This window comes from Telmatherina bonti, assembly GCF_933228915.1.
Source record: "Telmatherina bonti genome assembly, chromosome: 6".
NCBI lineage: Eukaryota > Metazoa > Chordata > Actinopteri > Atheriniformes > Telmatherinidae > Telmatherina > Telmatherina bonti.
Genome location: NC_136624.1, coordinates 39,803,815 through 39,821,044, shown reverse-complemented (window position 1 = coordinate 39,821,044; position 17,230 = coordinate 39,803,815). Strand labels below are relative to the sequence as shown.

The window sequence follows — 17,230 nt, the reverse complement described above, 5'->3', positions numbered from 1 at the left end:
GTTTACATGCACTTGCAGTAAATGCTGCCACCTGTTGGACATTTGTTGCAATTGCAGTCTTTAAGACGCGCAACGGTGCTGCCTTCAAGGCAATGGGAAAAATTACATTAACCTAAAGCGAGTACATAAAGCAAAGCTGCCTCAAATATATTTCCACATTTACTTAGCTAAAAAAATAAATATGATATATTTAAATCACAAAGTGTTGGAATTTATGTTTGTTCTTGAGTATCCATATTGTTAGTGCTGCTGAATTGGCTTTTTACGGCGCCCTAGATAGACATTTAATGTTACTGAAACATGGCGGATATGGATGAGCCGTAAGTAGCTGCTGAAGAAACAAGCAAGAAACTCCGAAAGATGCTTTCAAATCTCATTAACCTATGACAGCACAGCATGAATCAACCTTCTTTTATTCTCTCTTTGTAGGGAGAAGAAAAGAAGGAGAGTAGTGGAGCTGACTGAGAAGTTAGTGATGAATTGGTAGAAGTGGCGGAAGGTTTGAGGTCTTTAGACAGGAAGAAGGTTGAGAGGAAAGCTAACCTGTTTGTAAATAAACCCACGAGCAGCTAGTTAAGGAGCTGATTATCGCGACTAGTTTACCATAAGTAACTAACGTGTGTAAACAGTGGTGGAACTTCTGAGGTGCTGCTCACCTTTGAGATCAGTCAGGAATCTGTTTTAACCATTTCACTGTTGACATGGTAGCTATTTATGGAAGGCTAATCACCTAGCCTAGCTAGGCTAATCACCTAGCCTAGCTACCGGGAACTGTCCAATCAGGAGCGATGATGACCTGAAATCCCGACGGTCACAAACACCTCCCTCTCGTTCTCTCTCTCTGTCTCTCTCTCTCTCTCTCTCTTTTTAAAAAAAAAAATTTTTTTTAAATTATTTTTTTTTAATACAGTAAAGGTTAGTCGTTTAGATAGTACGGAAGAGTATTGGGGTCACTGAATAAAAAATAATTTTGTGAATTCTGACTTTTTTCTTGAAATTCTGACGTTAATCTCGGAATTCTGACTTTAATCGCAGAATTCTGATTTTAATCTCCGAATTCTTACGTCAATCTTGGAATTTTGACTTTAATCTTGGAATTCTGACTTTAATCTCTGAAATCTGACTATTTTCGCAGAATTAGGACTTTTTTCTTGGAATTCTGACTTTTTCCTCGGAATTCTTACATTAATTTTGGAATTTGGACTTTAAAGTCAGAATTCCAAGATTAAAGTAAAAATTCCACGATTAACGTAAGAATTCCAAGATTAATCTCAAAATTCTAACTTTTTTCTCAGAATTCTTGCTTTAATCTTGAAATACTTACTTTAATCTTGGAATTCTTCCGTTAATCTAAGAATTTTTACTTTAATCTCGGAATTCTGACTTTAATCTCATAATTCTGACTTCTTTCTCAGAATTCTGACTTTTTCTCAGAATTCTGACTTTAATCTCAGAATTCTGACTTTTTTCTCGGAATAATTTTTTTCTTTAATTCACTGCCCCTAACACGCTTAGATAGGAGATAGGATAAGATAGGATAGGCACCAAAACACGAGTATGTTTCTCTAAAGAACGTCCATATTTTCTTCCTTAAACGCTTTAAATGACGGCATGTCCATCTGTTAACTAATTACCGTCCAAACCATTTTTTTTGCATGATGCCAGTAGATTTAGAAGCTTTGTGCTTTATCAAACCACAAGTTGTCTTGCATTTAATTTGTTGGAGATGCAGTTGACATTACCTCCTGAGCATATGTATTGTCCTCAGGATGGTGGTGGATGGAGGCAGTGGATGCTCCTGTGAGTGGGAAGGCCGATGGAACCATGTCAGAAAGTTTCTGGAAAGATCGGGGCCATTCACACATCCTGACTTTGAGCCCAGCACAGAGGTAGCAGTGCTAGAAAACATGATGTCAGTCTGCCTTTTCGCCCACCCTGGGCCATCTTCCATTTCCCTGATAAATAATAATATTCTCACTTTTCATCACAGTCCTTGCAGTTTTTGTTAGAAACCTGTAAAATCCTGGTCATTGGAGCTGGTGGACTAGGATGTGAGCTGCTTAAAGACCTGGTAAGCACTTTACTACTTTACAGAAATATCTATAAGTATAAATTTTCTCTTATATTTCTTGTCTCTATTTGTTTTCAGGCTTTATCAGGCTTTCAAAAGATTGATGTTATTGACATGGACATCATTGATGTTTCCAACCTGAATCGTCAGTTCCTCTTCAGGTTAGTATGCATATGCAATAGTAAGGTTCTTTTAAAGGGTAGAACCGCTTTTTAAAAAAAACAAAAAAATGTATGTCTTTTTCATCAGGGCGAAAGATGTGGGCCGACCTAAGGCAGAAGTTGCAGCAGATTTTATCAACAGCCGCATACTGGGATGCCACGTAGTCCCGTATCCTGAATGCTTGAGATTTAACTGCTTGTATGTCTGCAGACCTCCTGTGGAACATATGCAAGCTGTTACAGCCAGTATGGTTGTAACGATGGTTGTAATGGTAACAACCATATTTTGAATTCTAAGGTTTGATAAATGAATAATTTAAATATAAATTTATCTTAATGTTTTGTCCAGACATTTTAAGAAAATTCAGGACTTAGATGAATCCTTCTACAGACGTAAGTATCTTTAATGTAGTTTATTTTCAAATTAATTCAAATTGGTAGTTTAAGCCTGATCTGTTCTGTACATAATTAGTTTTTTTATGTCATTCATGTCTCATGTCTAATATACCAACAGTACTTTTAAATAAAATAATTACCACAGTTATCCACTTCCAAATCTTACAAGAGCACGAATGGAATTTAAATAATAGTGTATTATAGCTCATTATCAAGATTTAATATAAATCATTGCACCTTCCTGTCTTCATGTAGAATTCCATATAATTGTCTGTGGACTTGACTCTATAGTTGCTAGAAGGTGGATAAATGGTATGCTGGTAAGTTGTTCCTTTTCACTACAATGTTCCACATGTTTTACTTGCTTTTTCCTAATTTCAGACACAGGTATGAACTGATGCGTAACGCTTTTGTGCTTCCGTGCAGCTGTCTTTGCTGGTGTATGAGGATGGTGTGTTAGATCAAGGATCCATTATTCCACTAATTGATGGTGGGACTGAAGGCTTTAAAGGTAATTCCCGAGTCATTTTCCCTGGCATGTCGGCCTGCATCGACTGCACCCTTGAGCTTTACCCTCCCCAGGTAAGATGGCAGATTTTATATAACAGCTTGGCTGTAGTACAGAATCAGTAGATGGTAATTTGACTATTTTGATAAAACCGACTTCTTTTTCTCATAGATCAACTTCCCCATGTGCACAATAGCATCAATGCCCCGTTTGCCAGAGCATTGTATTGAATATGTACGAATATTGCAGTGGCCCAAAGAGACACCGTTTGGAGGTAGGAAGTCACACTATCCTTACTTCTATTTTTGTTTTTTGTTCTTGTTGTGTTCATAAAGATAATTCAGAAAGATTTTGGTTGTTTTTATTTGCGTTCTGGATGTTGATCAGATGGTGTAGCCTTGGATGGAGATGACCCAGAGCACATCCAATGGGTGTACCAGAGATCTCTGGAGAGGGCTGCAGAGTTCAACATAACAGGAGTCACGTATAGACTTACACAAGGTGCGGATATGAAGGGTGTCTGCTGGGAAGGGGGGGGGGTTAGTTTCCGTGCATCTCCTCTGAAAGCTGAGTGAAGGTACACCCGACAGAGCAAGCTGATGGTATATTACTATATAACTTACTTTGGAACTGCTGTTGTCTTTTGCACCTCTCAAGAGAGATCTACAGTATGTGGAGTAGAATAAATGAACACATTAATGATTCATGGACCATTATTTTTTTATAATTATAGTGGAGATGCTACAGCATTTTAGCATGTCTGTAAAGTAAAAACATATTATTTTCATGCTTATTTTCCCCTTTGTTCATATTATTCATTATTTTACTTGTAAGCTTTTTCTTTTCTTCTTTCTTCTTGCTGTTTGCTGAGGAAATATTTTTGGATGTGTGGGGGCCAAACAAAAACATGTGAATATATTCTATCCTATAAATATTTTATGTTAAAAAAGGAGCTGTTGACATGATGTTCGGTAATTCTGTTTGATTTTCTTTGGCTCATTTAAAAAAAAAAACAACTTTGTGCAGAAGAGGTTTTCTTGGCATTCACTCTGAGCAAAGTCCATTTTCATTTCACTGGATGCTTTTTTAAAAAAATTATTTACTTCTAATTTATAATTATGAGTCAGCTGAGCAGATTATCCATCTTGAAATGTTGCAGGTGTTGTGAAGAGGATAATCCCAGCTGTAGCATCTACAAACGCCGTCATTGCTGGTAAGAAGTCAAGACTACATGTATGTGAAGACTTTTCTGCAGAGACTTATTAACATGATAAATGTTAATCATTTCTACATAGTACCGAGTAAACAAAATGTACCACATGTAATTGTTTTCTGTCATTATTTCGCCCAGCTGCTTGCACAACTGAGGTTTTCAAAATAGCTACAAGGTGAGTTCGCAAGTGTTTTTTGGCATTCATATCCATAAAGAAAATGAGCCAACAAATCAAGTACATTTGACGTTTCTCTTGATGTGACATGTTTTGCAGTGCCTATCTACCTCTCAATAACTACATGGTATTCAACGATGTTGATGGCCTATACAGCTACACGTTTGAGGCAGAACGGAAGGTTAGTCTGTAAAATCCACCTTCTGCTTCATAGTAGTCTAGGGATTAAGTTTTCCTGTTGCCTGAGGTGCAGTTGTGTCTGTTGTTGTTCCAGGAAAACTGCTCAGCTTGCAGCCAAATACCTCTGGACCTGCACTTTTCTCCATCTTCCAAACTCCAGGAGGTGATGGACTACCTGACTGAGAATGCTTCTCTGTAGGTTCTCATCATTAGTTGCAATCAACCTGCTCAACTGTGTGGTCAGATTTATTTTGTTTAATTAACAATAAGCAGTTTTCAACAGCTAAATATTTTATTTCAGGCAAATGAAATCACCTGCCATAACAGCAACAGTGGAGGGAAAAAACAAAACGTTATATTTACAGGTAACTTTAAAAAAAAAAAAAATCACAAACAGTGCTTTCACCTTCATTTTTATGTTGGTACAAAAAAGTTTAACTTGATCTGACTTATTTTCTTTCAGTCTGTCGCCTCAATTGAACAGAGGACACGACCAAATTTGTCCAAAACCTTGAAGGGTGAGATGTTTTACTGACTGATTCATTTTATGGTATAATGAATACTGAATGTACAGACTCACTTTGTGTTCTGAACATGTTTTTCCAGAACTTGGCCTGACAAATGGACAAGAACTGGCTGTAGCTGATGTCACCACACCCCAGACCATGTTGTTCAAACTTTCCTTTACCTCATAGAACAAACGAAAGCACTCCCACACCGTGCTGAAAAACTACATAAGTTTGCAGCATGTTCAATCAAATAGTCAATTATAACCAGTTTAACTGGTTTAAAGTACTTATTGACTAAAATCGATGTTTTTGCACTGAAAAGCCAAATTGTAGTTCATACCTAGCCTTGTCTTGTAATTAATATGTTATGTGCAGCACAATTAACAGCATATTCTGTGCAAAGAGCAAGACAGGTATATACCTGTTCTGATTTAGTGTATTTATTTATTTCAGTAAGTTCTTTTTGTTTTTGTTGTTTTAGCTGCAAATGCTGTTGTGAATATTGATAATGTGTGAACTGGAATAAATTTTTTTTAAACATTTTCTGTTTGCTTCATGTTACTTTCCACGATAATACAAAGTTGATTAGAAACAACATGACTTTATGTGTGGATTTTAGGTGTGGGAAAATCTAATCGAAAAATGGAAAATTAGGATTTTTTTGCTTCGCAATTTTAATATAAATTTTTTTGTAAAAAAATCGATTTAAAAAATCCATTATAAAATTGTTGTCATTTTTATTGTTTTTATTGATCTTTTTACATGTCTTCTTGGGCACTATAGCAGTAGAATGATGGTCTGGCTACTGGGTTGTTTTTTCCTCATTGAAATCAAGAAAAAATGTTATATTTATTTGTTTTGTTTTTAATCTACAAAAATCAGCAATATCGAATAATCGTGAGAATCGCAATTTAAATGGAATCGGCCCCCAAAAATCGGAATCGAATCGGGACAAAAGCATATCATCACAGCCTAGTGGATTTGGTGATCCCCACCCCGACCTTAAAATGTCTTGTATTTATATTTATCTTTATATTTATCTTTTTATATACACGGCCTATGGTTTATTCGCCACCTTCAAGTGCTACTCGACTTTTTAGTCACTATTACTATTTCAGTGTTAAAAGCATTCTTATTGAAAACATAATCTTGGGTGATTATGCCAGTCATACCTAATCAGTTGACAAGAAAATTCTTACTGGGAGGTAATGTTTAGATTTAGTTTGAATCTGTTTTTTGTTTTTTTCCCCCCCCTGTACTATGAAATGATACTAAAATTTCCGAGTTTTTCTAAAGACGAAGGCAGCATCAGTGAGACCGGATCATGACGTCATAGTGCTACGTGGAACGGAAGTAGCGGCTAATGCTAGCAGGCTAATGCTAGCCGCGCTAGCGACCAAAACAAACGATGACGTCCGAGCAAAGAAGCCGAAAAAACACCGGAATAATCAGACAAATAGTTTTATTTTCACAACTGTGGTAAAGGATTAAATGCGACGCTAGTGGTAGGGATTTTTTACGTGGCAGACGTTTAGCAATCTTTTTATTTTGCGTGTTTTCTGTAACTTTCTGGCAGCGATGCTTTAACTTCCAGCCTTGCTAACTAGCTTTAGCTTCGTGGTTTCCAGCTGTCAAAGCTTTATGGGAGTGAATCCGTTTTGACATTCTAACCACGGTTCTGCTACAGTTAAGGAGAAATGCTGAGCCTGCTGTTTGCTTGACAAGGCGTCAGCTTTTTTATATAAACCTTGAAGCAAACTGTGAAGCCGTTGCTAGCTAGCTAGCTAGCTGGCTAGCTTCATCACCGAGATGAGTTGGTTCAACGCATCTCACCTGTCCAGCTTTGCTAAACAAGCTTTAACATCAGCTCAGAAATCAATTGATCGTGTTCTGGATATAAAAGAAGAGGACCAATGGGGTGACACAGTTGTAATGCCCTATGAAGGTAAGTAATACCTCATGTAGGGGTAAGAGCAGAACCTGCTAAAACACTAATTTTCTTTATATACAGCCAAAAATATTCAATGCAATTTGTATTTTCTCAGACGTTTCATTACCTGGGAAGCTGTCATTAAGTGGAGGATGGGGGATGACGCAATGGGAAGCCCCAGCTGAAGAAAAGAGCTCCACTCCTCCTCCTTCTTCTGGGGCCATCACTACTCCTGTCACTCGTACTGTTGTGGATGAATCCGAGAACTTTTTCAGTGCCTTCCTGCCTCCTGGAGATGCACAAGCTGTCACCAAAACCCAGGTTGTGTCTATACCCCCTGCTAAGGCTCAACGACCTCCAGAGAAGGAGAAGACCAGTAAAGGAGTCGTGGTTCAGACCCTAAAAGATGATGCGAGTCCAAAGTCAGGACCTGTTGACATGAGTTTGGAGAGTGAAGAGGTTGCTGAGAGCCAGCCGAAGGAACCCAAGTCCTCTCCAGCTGTACCGTATGCAGACACTATCCTCCTCCAGCCAGTTTCTCCTGCTCCCAGTGATCGCCCCTGTGACATTGAGACTAAAACGAGCAATGTGGATACCGCTGTTGATTCATCTGCGTCTGAAGAATCAAATGTGGAGCAGTCTGACACTCTATTAGAACACAATGTAGAGCAGGGCGCTCCAAATTCCTATGAACCATCCACTTCTGAAGCAAAGAGCTCTACCCCCGCAGGTCCTTCGGCCTCCACGTCTGCGAAGGAAGTACTCCCAGATCATAAAGACTCAAAGGTGGAGGATCGTCAAAGTGACACACCCTCACCTCCAGTCAGCGCTTTCTCCTCAGGAACCTCTACCACGAGTGACATCGAAGTGCTTGACCATGAGAGTGTGTTGAGTGAAAGCTCTGCCAGCTCCAGGCAAGAAACTGGTGAGAGCAAAACTGGCCTTCATTTAATGCAGGGTTCCTTTCAGCTCCTTACTGCCTCCACCTGCGGGGATTTTCCCCGACTAGAGGATTACCCCAAACTCACAGAGAGTTGCGGTTCCTCCTCAGATGCTTTTGAGCGAATTGATTCGTTCAGCCTGCAGTCACTGGATAGCCGGAGCGTCAGCGAGGTTAACTCGGACGACGAGATCCCTGGCAGCCGGACTCTAGCATCTGTCACTGCCGGCTCTGCTCCTTTAGCAGCGTCATGTCAGAAGCAGAAAGATGAAGCAGAGGAGCATGTGGGTGAGGAGAAAGAGGATGATGATGAGGAGGAGGAGGAGGAGGGGTGCACTGAGACGACACGGGAGCAGTCGCTGGATGAGATGGAGGAAAGCGGTCGGAGTGCAACGCCTGTGAATAGCGAGCAGCCTGAAGAGTTGACAGAGCTGGGATGTGACGTCACCGCCGCACTGTTTGACTCCACCTCCAAAGCAGAAGATCGGAGCACGACGCCAATCACAGAGGAGATGAAGAGTGTCTCCACTGTTCAGATACTGGAGTTTCAGAAGGTAAGGTTGAGTGTTTCTCCTCTGTTTACGTGCAGGAATTGTAGCGGACGTGTCACTTCCTGAACAAAATGCCTCCATAACATCCTAATGGGACAAAATTAGTTAGAGATGCACCAATCCACTTTTTGTGAGTTCCCATCCGATACCGATATCTGAAACATGAATATCTGCCGATACCAGATGTGTTTATGTGAACATTATTGTGACTATGGTTATTATTGCTGCTATAACTGTGTAAGATTTCATTAGGTTGTAATAAATGGCCCATCCTTTCTGAAGTTACCTCATCAATACAAATATTGTAGCATTACGGATCTAACAATTTCAACAAGTTTCATTCTGATTTGGCACATTTTACCTAAATACAACTATAAATGTGTGGTTTGGAAACAAAGATCTGGCTTTTGGTGGAACAAAACTGTCACATTTTAACATTCAAGGCATTTATTTAATTTAAAACACGTCATCAAACACATCTGGGCTGGCTTGACTAGCGTGGTATCGGTACACTTTTATTAATACCAAGTATGAGTACACACACATGGTATTGAGCCATATTGATACCAGTATCGGTGCATCCGTAAAATTAGTCAGTATGTGCGTTCAGCCAGACTGTCATGTGACTTTATTATTAAACCATTAGAACAGACTTTACTTCTTCATCAAGTAAAATACTTCGTATCAGCTCAGTATTCTGCAGTTTTATTTAAATGCCAAAACTGAAGTATGTAGTTTAGTTTAGCAAAATCTCAAGTCACATGTAAAGTTGTCCTGATCATTTAAATCACTTTTTAAAGTGTATTTTTTCCTTTTCATTATCTGCTGCTTTTGAATTTATTGCAGATTAATTTTCCTTCGGAAGAATCAATGCGGTTTCCTGATGAACATTATGCTTCTGTAAATTTAATCATAAAACTGGTTTCTTTAATAATAAAAAATATTTTCTGTAGTTTCCATGAAATGCACAACATGTTGTGGACTTGCTGCAGGTTATTGATGATCTTTCAAGCCGCCTGGAGAAGAGAGAGGCTCAGCTGCTGGCAGTTAGCAAAGACAAGGCCAGGCTGGAGGAGGAGTGCGATAATCTGAAAGAGTGAGTATCTGCCTCAGTCATGTAAACAACAGAGCTGCATTTGGTGATATACAGAGAAATATCAGACGTTTCCAGCATAAATCCACCACTAAACATCCTGCAAACTCCAGGAGAGATTTAAAGTTTCATAATCATTTTTAAAAAAAAGTAGCTGATGCTTGTTGACCTATTTTTTTCTGTTTTAATTGGATTTTTTTAAAAAGTCCATCTGACTGTTGAATGCTTTAAAATGTACTTGTGAATATTTTTTAAGGCATTCTTGTTCCAGCAGCTGTGTTCATTTTGACAGGAAGCTTTTCCACTAACGAGTCTGTTCATTCCTCAGTGAAGTGATGAGCCTGAAGGAAGAGAGCTCCACTGTTCAGTCCCTAAAAGATGAGTTCACACAGCGGATAGCAGATGCAGAAAGGAAGGCTCAGCTGGCCTGCAAAGAAAGAGACATAGCCAAGAAGGTAACTTGGATATTAATGCTCTTAGTTTTTACTTCCCATTACACAGATGAACTTTTAGAGAACAGTTCATTAGTCTGGTTTCCAACGAGACTGAAGTCATATGGAAGAAAAGGCACTCTGTCAAGGATTGAATGGTTCTGTGCTACAGGAGATAAAGGGCCTCCGAGAGGAGCTTTCTACACGATTAAACTCCAGTGATACAATGGAAATCATCAGAGAGAAAGAGGAGCAGATCAGAGGTTTGCTGGAAGAGGGTAAGACCATGTTTCTCAGCTCCAGTCCGTTTATCTTAAACTCACCGTCCAGTCTGAAAGCTGCTGGTATCGCTGCTGTTCTCCTTGTAAAAAGGATGTGTGGTGGTGTGTAAAATCTCCACTTTCAGGATAAACGTCTCGTCCCATGATGAAAACAAAAAAAGACTTATAGTTTCCTGACCGACTGCTTTCTATTCTGCGTCGCCGGCAACGGTGAAACGTTTCATCATTCAGCGATTGCAAACCTGCACGGGGGGCTTCATGTTGAAACGTACTGGTTGTTTTACACGGATCCGTGCCTGATTTTCTGTCTGCTTCTGTCTGAACTGCTGGGATTGACGTGTTATGGAGGCGCTCTGTCCAGAATAGACCTGGCACGTATATTAGAGAGGAGCTGTGACAAAGCATGTCTGGGATGCATCTGACACGCGCCGCGTTGTGAAGCACAGCGTTGACTTAAACGTGTACGATCGCCTGCGGAGGCCGCGGCGCAGCTGGAGGGCGTCGTACACGCACTCGGTTTAAACCCAAATCCAGACATACATGAGCAAACAACACCTAACAGAAGGCTAAAAAACAACTTCAGTTCAACAGGAGTTTTATCTTCCTCATAAATGACCAGACGGCGACATCCTTCTGATGAAAAAGTGTGAACACATCATGATACCTCAGCTGGAACACTTTTGTTCTTTTCCCCTCCTACTTAGCAAGATTCTACTTGGATATAAAATGTTTTCAGCTTCGGCGAGCCTAAGCAGCGTTAATGTCTCCCTTCTAGGTGAAAAGCTGTCGAAGCAGCAGCTGCAGCACAGCAACATCATCAAGAAGCTGCGTGCCAAGGAGAAGGAGAGCGACACAAAGATCACCAAGCAGCAGAAGAGAATCAAGGAGCAGGAGGATGAGCTTCGGCACCTGCAGCAGGTCACGATACCTCATAACTTCATTTTACAGAGTTATTACTGTCAAGACATATAAAATCTCCTGTGTATGAAGACAAGGACTCTTCTTTTTTTCTTTCCTGAAAATGAAGAATTTAAGATTAATTGAAAGATTTATGCTTCTCCAGAAGGTATAGAGTAAAAATATTCAAACCATTTGATTTCTGTTTTCTCCTAAAATTTATTAGAACTTCTCCTAACCTGTACTAACCTGCACCGTAACCATGACTGGCTGTTTTCTAGGTTCTGGATGGGAAGGAGGAGGTGGAGAAACAACACAGGGAGAACATCAAGAAGCTGAATGCAGTGGTGGAGCAGCAGGAGAAGGAGCTGTGCAGGCTGCAGTTGGACTCAGATGAACTACAGGAGAAGAACCGGAGTCTACAGGCTGCTCTGGACAACTCTTACAAGTAAACATGGTCACACCCTGCTCGTGGTAATGTATGCCACAATGAGCTCTGTGTCTGCAGACTCGGGAGGACTGGTGCAACACCCGGATGTGTTTACGCAGTTCCTTTTCTGTAAATGCAGTTACACCCTGACATGCACCGATGTAGTCTGGTTATTATTTTATTGTGTTGAAGATTATAAACCTTGAAATGAAGCAGAAAGACATGGACAGCCTCTGAGGAGCCACTTTTCATTGGAAGCAGTTTAGGTACAGGATCTCTGAAGCAAAGTGAAGGATGTTTAACGCTGAGTTAAAGCTGTCTGGTTTTTCCTGAGGTTTGCTGTAAACCAGCCTGCAAACAACCACCTTCAGCAGACTGTTTGTCACAGAGTTTCTGGACAATTTGGAATCATTTTTACCTGAAATGTTGTGAAGAGTTTTTACATTTCTAGATAAGTGGCCTCCCGTTTAGATTTTATAATCACACAGCACATATTTCCCATCTCTCCCACAGTAAACGCTGTTTCTGTCAGTCAGTTTAGATAAGTCGTCATCCTCTTTTCAAGCAACATTATCCCCCTTTTTTAATTATTGCCTGTAAAAACAGACACATGGCTAGTTGACAGAAAAACACGTCAGTTTCACAGTCGTGTTTAATAATCTTTTTAATTGTTTTTTTTTTTTTTTAAAATCACTCAGTTCAAAGTATATAAAAAAAAAAACCAATAAAATCTTAGAACACACACAAACACACACACACACACACACACACACACACAAAACAGCTACAGGGTAGTAGGGTTGTCGTCTTCCCCACTGGGAAATGTGAGCAGAGTTAGGTGTTTATATCTGTGGTTCATTTCCTTCGCTATCAGTGGATCTGAATCCTCTCTGATCAGCCGCAGTTTGGCCGGAGTCAACAGGCCAAACAAGGTTATTCAGCAAACTAGCTTATCTTCTTCCTGTTCTGTTATCAGCCCCTGAAGTGAAGCTAAATGAAACACTTCACATCTTTCTGAGCAGCTTGAGTCATGGGCAGGGAGAGACTTTATAGAACCAAGCATTCGACCAAAGACTGAATTATTTATGGAGTTTGTCTAAATGCAAAAATTAGATCATGCCGGGTTTAAACCAAGTCTTTAACTTGTGTCATATAGAGTTTTTATTGGATGTGAAAAGCAACAGTTCCTGTCTGCAGATGTGCAGAAGGACAGATGTTTGCACATGCTGATTGGTGATGGTATTTATCTGCTGTCAGGGAGCTTGCAGACCTTCACAAGGCAAACGCCAGCAGAGCCAGCGAGGTGGAAGAGGCAGCTCTGAGCAGGGAAACGCAGGCCAAAGAGCAGCTGAGCCTGGCGCTTGAGAAGGCTCAGGAGGAGGCCAGGATACAACAGGAGGCCTTGGCCGATCAGGTGAACCGCGCCTGCGTAATCACGTTCAAGTCTGATTGACTGAATTTATCTTTGTAGTGTCATTAGACTCTTGATTTCTGATGAATATCCTTGCATCCCTACGTACAGGTGGCCGATTTGAGGCTTGCTCTGCAGAGGGCCGAGCAACAGCAGGCAAGGAAAGAAGATTATTTGAGGGAGGAGATTAGTGAGCTTCAGCAGGTATCGCAGTGATTCATACAATGTGTCCAATTGACCCTTTGATAAGATGCAGATATAAACCATTCCTTCTTTTCTTGTCATCTTTCAGAGACTGCAGGAAGCAGAGACGAGGAACCAGGAGCTCAGCCAGAGCGTCACAAAGGCCACGCGGCCCTTGTTGCGACAGATTGAGAACTTACAGGCCTCGCTGGGCGGACAGACTGCATCCTGGGAAAAACTAGAGAAGAGCATGTCTGACAGGCTGGGTGAGAAACAGGAGCTCAGCTGCGTGCTAAGTGGTGAAATGACCACCAGGATGACACCTTCTATCTGCTGCTCCTCTACAGCGGACGCTCAGACACAGCTGGCTGTCGCTGTGGAGAAAGAGCGATCAGCATCAGACGAGCTCTTATCAATGAAGTCCCAGCTGGTCTCTCTGGAGTCCCAGAACTCCTTGGTCCGCCAGGAGAAATCCAGACTTCTGGCTCAGCTGGAAGCCGAGAAAAGCAAGAGAGAGAAACTGGAGGATGAGAGCAGCAGGTAAATGAGAAGCTCAGGTCGGCATGAGGCTGCCCATCAGTCGCTGTGAAGACTACATACAAGCCGGATGTATAATCTATGTTTACCAACAGAATTTATTTCTAATTTTACTATTTGTGGTTTTCAGAGTTTTGTTTCTACTTTGCAGAATGTAAGTCTGCAGAAATGATGGAATCTATGGTGTCTCATAATATCTCATGAAAAGGGTTTTTTCTCCCTTTCCAGTGACACCGAACCCCAAACTCGAATTAAATTTGTCCTAATTTAATCCCAGTTTTTGCCACTAATCTCAGAAATGATGATTTGTTATGTTTTTTAGCAGCATGATGGAAAGAGTTTGAAGCTGGCTTAAATTTTTCCTTCGGTAGCTGCAGGTGATTTTTTTTCCTGAAACTCAGAAAGTTTTGATGAAAAGCAGAAAATAAGCAAACCAACATAAAAACCACATGGCTGCCGGCGTGACGCTGCTGTTCAGCCTGGAAACAGATGAATAGAAAGAAAATGGAAAGGTTCTACATAATCCAGGCAGACAAGTCAAAGTGCTATAGATAAGATGTGAAATAAAAGGTGCAAAAGAAACATTAAAATACATTTAAAATAGAAGAATTAAAACAAACTAAAAAAAAAATAAAAGAAACGAAAAAGAACAGGTTAATTAGATACCAGCGTTAAAGTCCTAATGGTTCCTGGAGTGTTTGTGTTTTACGGCTTGTCTCGAGTCTTTGTGACGCTGACGGCACCGACCCCCGACCCCCTCTCCCCCTGACAGGCAGTCATGCAGAACAAAGAGCTGTTGTACTACAGCAGTATGTCGTCCGACACACATAGTCTTCATACAGGGCCAGTGGCGCAATGGATAACGCGTCTGACTACGGATCAGAAGATTCTAGGTTCGACTCCTGGCTGGCTCGAATTCTTTTCATCATTCACAGATTTATATTTAATTTATATTTATATTTATCTGATAAGAGAGTAAGCGACTTCTTTGTGGAAAAATCTGCTTGCTTGAGAAAAGCAATGAGAGAAAAATGTCTTTTTTTCCATGATTATGCAGAAGTTGCTATGATGTCAGACAATGATGCGTTTGCATTATCTTTATGGCTTGTTATCTGAATGTAGGGAACACGTTGAATTGACGAATCTGCGAGGAGAGCACATCCGCATGCTAGAAGAAGCCAAAAAAGAAAAGGTAGCAGTATAAATCTTCTCACTTTGGTTGTTTTTCTGCGTAAAGCTTCTTCTCATGTGTACCTTGTCTCTGCTTCGAGCAGCTGTTGCTGACCAACCAGCTAGAGATGGAGAAGATGAAGGTGGAGCAGGAGAAGAAAAAATGCTACTTAGCGCAGGAAACACTGAAAGAAAAGGTTCAAGACTTGTTTTCATTTCTTAAAAGGGGATTTTATTTGTAGTCAGTTTCAGTAAATCCAAACTTGTTTGTTAAATTTCTGCCCAATCAGGAGCGGAAAGCTTCGACCCTTCCTGGTGGAGAACCTCCAGCATCTTCCACGCCGTCCCTGTCGCGCTCCAGCTCCATCAGTGGGACAGACCATTCCGGGCTGCACAGCTTCCTTCCTTCCCAGGTGCCTGTTTGAATGAAGACAAATCTTTACTGAGAAGCTTGTTTTGGTAGCTTTACTGCTTTAATGGACTGTTTTATCCTTCCACAGGATGAACCCTTAGAGCCACAGGGACCGATGACGGTGAGTGGGACCAACCTGTACGAGGCTGCTCGGCTGTCTGGAGGCTCCAGCATCATCGAGAACCTCCAGTCTCAGCTCAAACTTCGAGAAGGAGAAATAGCACAGCTGCAGGTAGAAGACTGATCGCATTTCTGTGTAGCCATGAGCACAAAGAGCTCTGCATCAGTTTTCTTTCTGTATTTTAGATGTTGTGTGTCGATACCTTCACTGAAGCATTTTCCTTTCTTTTTGTGCTCTCAGCTTGAAATTGCCAGTTTAGAGCGGAGTCGCTCCGTGATGGCAGAAGAACTGGTTCGTCTCACAAATCAAAACGATGACATGGAGGAGAAAGTGAAGGACATCCCCAAGCTGAAAATCCAGCTCAAGGTGCCAGCTGATACAGTATAAGAGCAACATCATCAGTTTACTGTTTGACAGCAGGGCATGAATAGTGATGAATAACTTCTGCTCAGGCTCTCCTCCTCGCTGACCTTAAGTTGTTCTCTGTCTCAGGATCTGGAGCAAAGACACAACACCATTCTGCAGATGTATGGAGAAAAGGCTGAGGAGGCAGAGGAACTCAGGCTGGACCTTGAAGATGTAAAAAATATGTATAAAACTCAGATTGATGAACTGCTGAAGAACCAGAAATAAACTAGTTAAACTTGCTGTTTTACTTCTGGGATATAAATCAGTCAACTTTCAGCCACAAGTGTGTCCACAGACCTACATCGGGCGAACAATCTAAGTTTAATCACTGTGAAGATTTATTTTAATTCAGTTTGTTTTATTTGAATCAATGATCTTTATTTAAGTGTGGATGTTGGGGTTATGCCAAACATGTAAGTGGATATTACTGAATCAGTATGAAGGATAGTCAGTCTTATTCAAATCTTTGGGATTTGCTTAGCTCAATCTTTGACATAGTAGTACATAGAGAGGTTACAACTATATGACAAGTGTTTTTGCACTATAAAAATGAAAAATTAATACCAGGTTATACCTATAGAATACTATTGTACAGAGAAAAGTATGTATTAACACAGGATGAATCATAGAATGCGTCGACCTGGAAGGGATAAAATCCTGAAGACTGGATTTTAAATCATGCATATGTAAATGAATAAATGTGTATTTGAATGGCAGAAAACAATGTCATTTTTAATTTCAATGGAATATAGTCAATATCTCATGAGTTTGAATTTTCACACCATTCAGTAAATTCACACCCTATCAATGCCAGACAAAATAAATCTCCAGGTGCTGGACAATTTCACGCTGCTGTTGAATGTTTTTCTTTTTATGACATGAAATGTAAAATACTTTATTAATCCCCAAAGGGAAATTCAGTATTGTAGCAGATAATAATTAACTAGAGGAGGTCTTGTTCCGGAGGCTGATGGCTGCTGGCAGGAATGATCTTCTGTATCTTTCAGTCTTGCATCGGACCTGAAGAAGCCTCTCACTGAACACACTTTGTTGTTTCATCACTGTGTTGTGATGAGGGTGTGAAGAATCCTCCATCATCTTCATCAGCTTGTGCAGCATTCTTCTTTGGACAATCAGCTCCAGCAGCTCCAGAGTTACTCCAAGCACAGAAGCAGCTTTCTTGACCAGTTGTCTCTGGTTCTGATGCTACTACCCCAAGCAG

General features: G+C 40.6%; 2 protein-coding genes across 3 annotated transcripts; both read left to right on the top strand.

Moving 5' to 3' along the window:
* The first annotated feature begins 305 nt into the window (after positions 1-305).
* On the top strand, positions 306-5,756 carry uba3 (ubiquitin-like modifier activating enzyme 3). 2 transcript variants are annotated; one of them, XM_079242541.1, is made up of 17 exons: positions 306-320; positions 1,769-1,889; positions 1,991-2,071; positions 2,150-2,232; positions 2,321-2,401; positions 2,582-2,625; positions 2,884-2,948; positions 3,055-3,210; positions 3,308-3,410; positions 3,524-3,637; positions 4,296-4,349; positions 4,488-4,524; positions 4,624-4,705; positions 4,799-4,899; positions 5,006-5,069; positions 5,168-5,222; positions 5,311-5,756. In XM_079242541.1, the coding sequence occupies exons 1-17, from the start codon at positions 310-312 to the stop codon at positions 5,397-5,399; spliced, it is 1,341 nt and encodes a 446-aa protein (XP_079098667.1). In that variant the 5' UTR covers positions 306-309; the 3' UTR covers positions 5,400-5,756. The 2 variants fall into 2 exon arrangements, with proteins under 2 accessions (XP_079098667.1, XP_079098668.1); XM_079242542.1 differs by lacking the exon at positions 306-320 and adding an exon at positions 436-468.
* A 913-nt stretch (positions 5,757-6,669) lies between these two features.
* On the top strand, positions 6,670-16,808 carry tmf1 (TATA element modulatory factor 1). Its single transcript, XM_079241756.1, has 17 exons — positions 6,670-7,158; positions 7,259-8,637; positions 9,627-9,730; positions 10,056-10,182; positions 10,331-10,436; positions 11,215-11,357; positions 11,618-11,784; positions 13,024-13,180; positions 13,289-13,381; positions 13,470-13,626; positions 13,708-13,900; positions 15,020-15,089; positions 15,172-15,264; positions 15,358-15,480; positions 15,568-15,711; positions 15,841-15,966; positions 16,093-16,808. Exons 1-17 carry the CDS (start codon positions 7,023-7,025, stop codon positions 16,231-16,233), a joined length of 3,459 nt encoding a protein of 1,152 aa, XP_079097882.1. The 5' UTR covers positions 6,670-7,022; the 3' UTR covers positions 16,234-16,808.
* Positions 16,809-17,230: the final 422 nt, after the last annotated feature.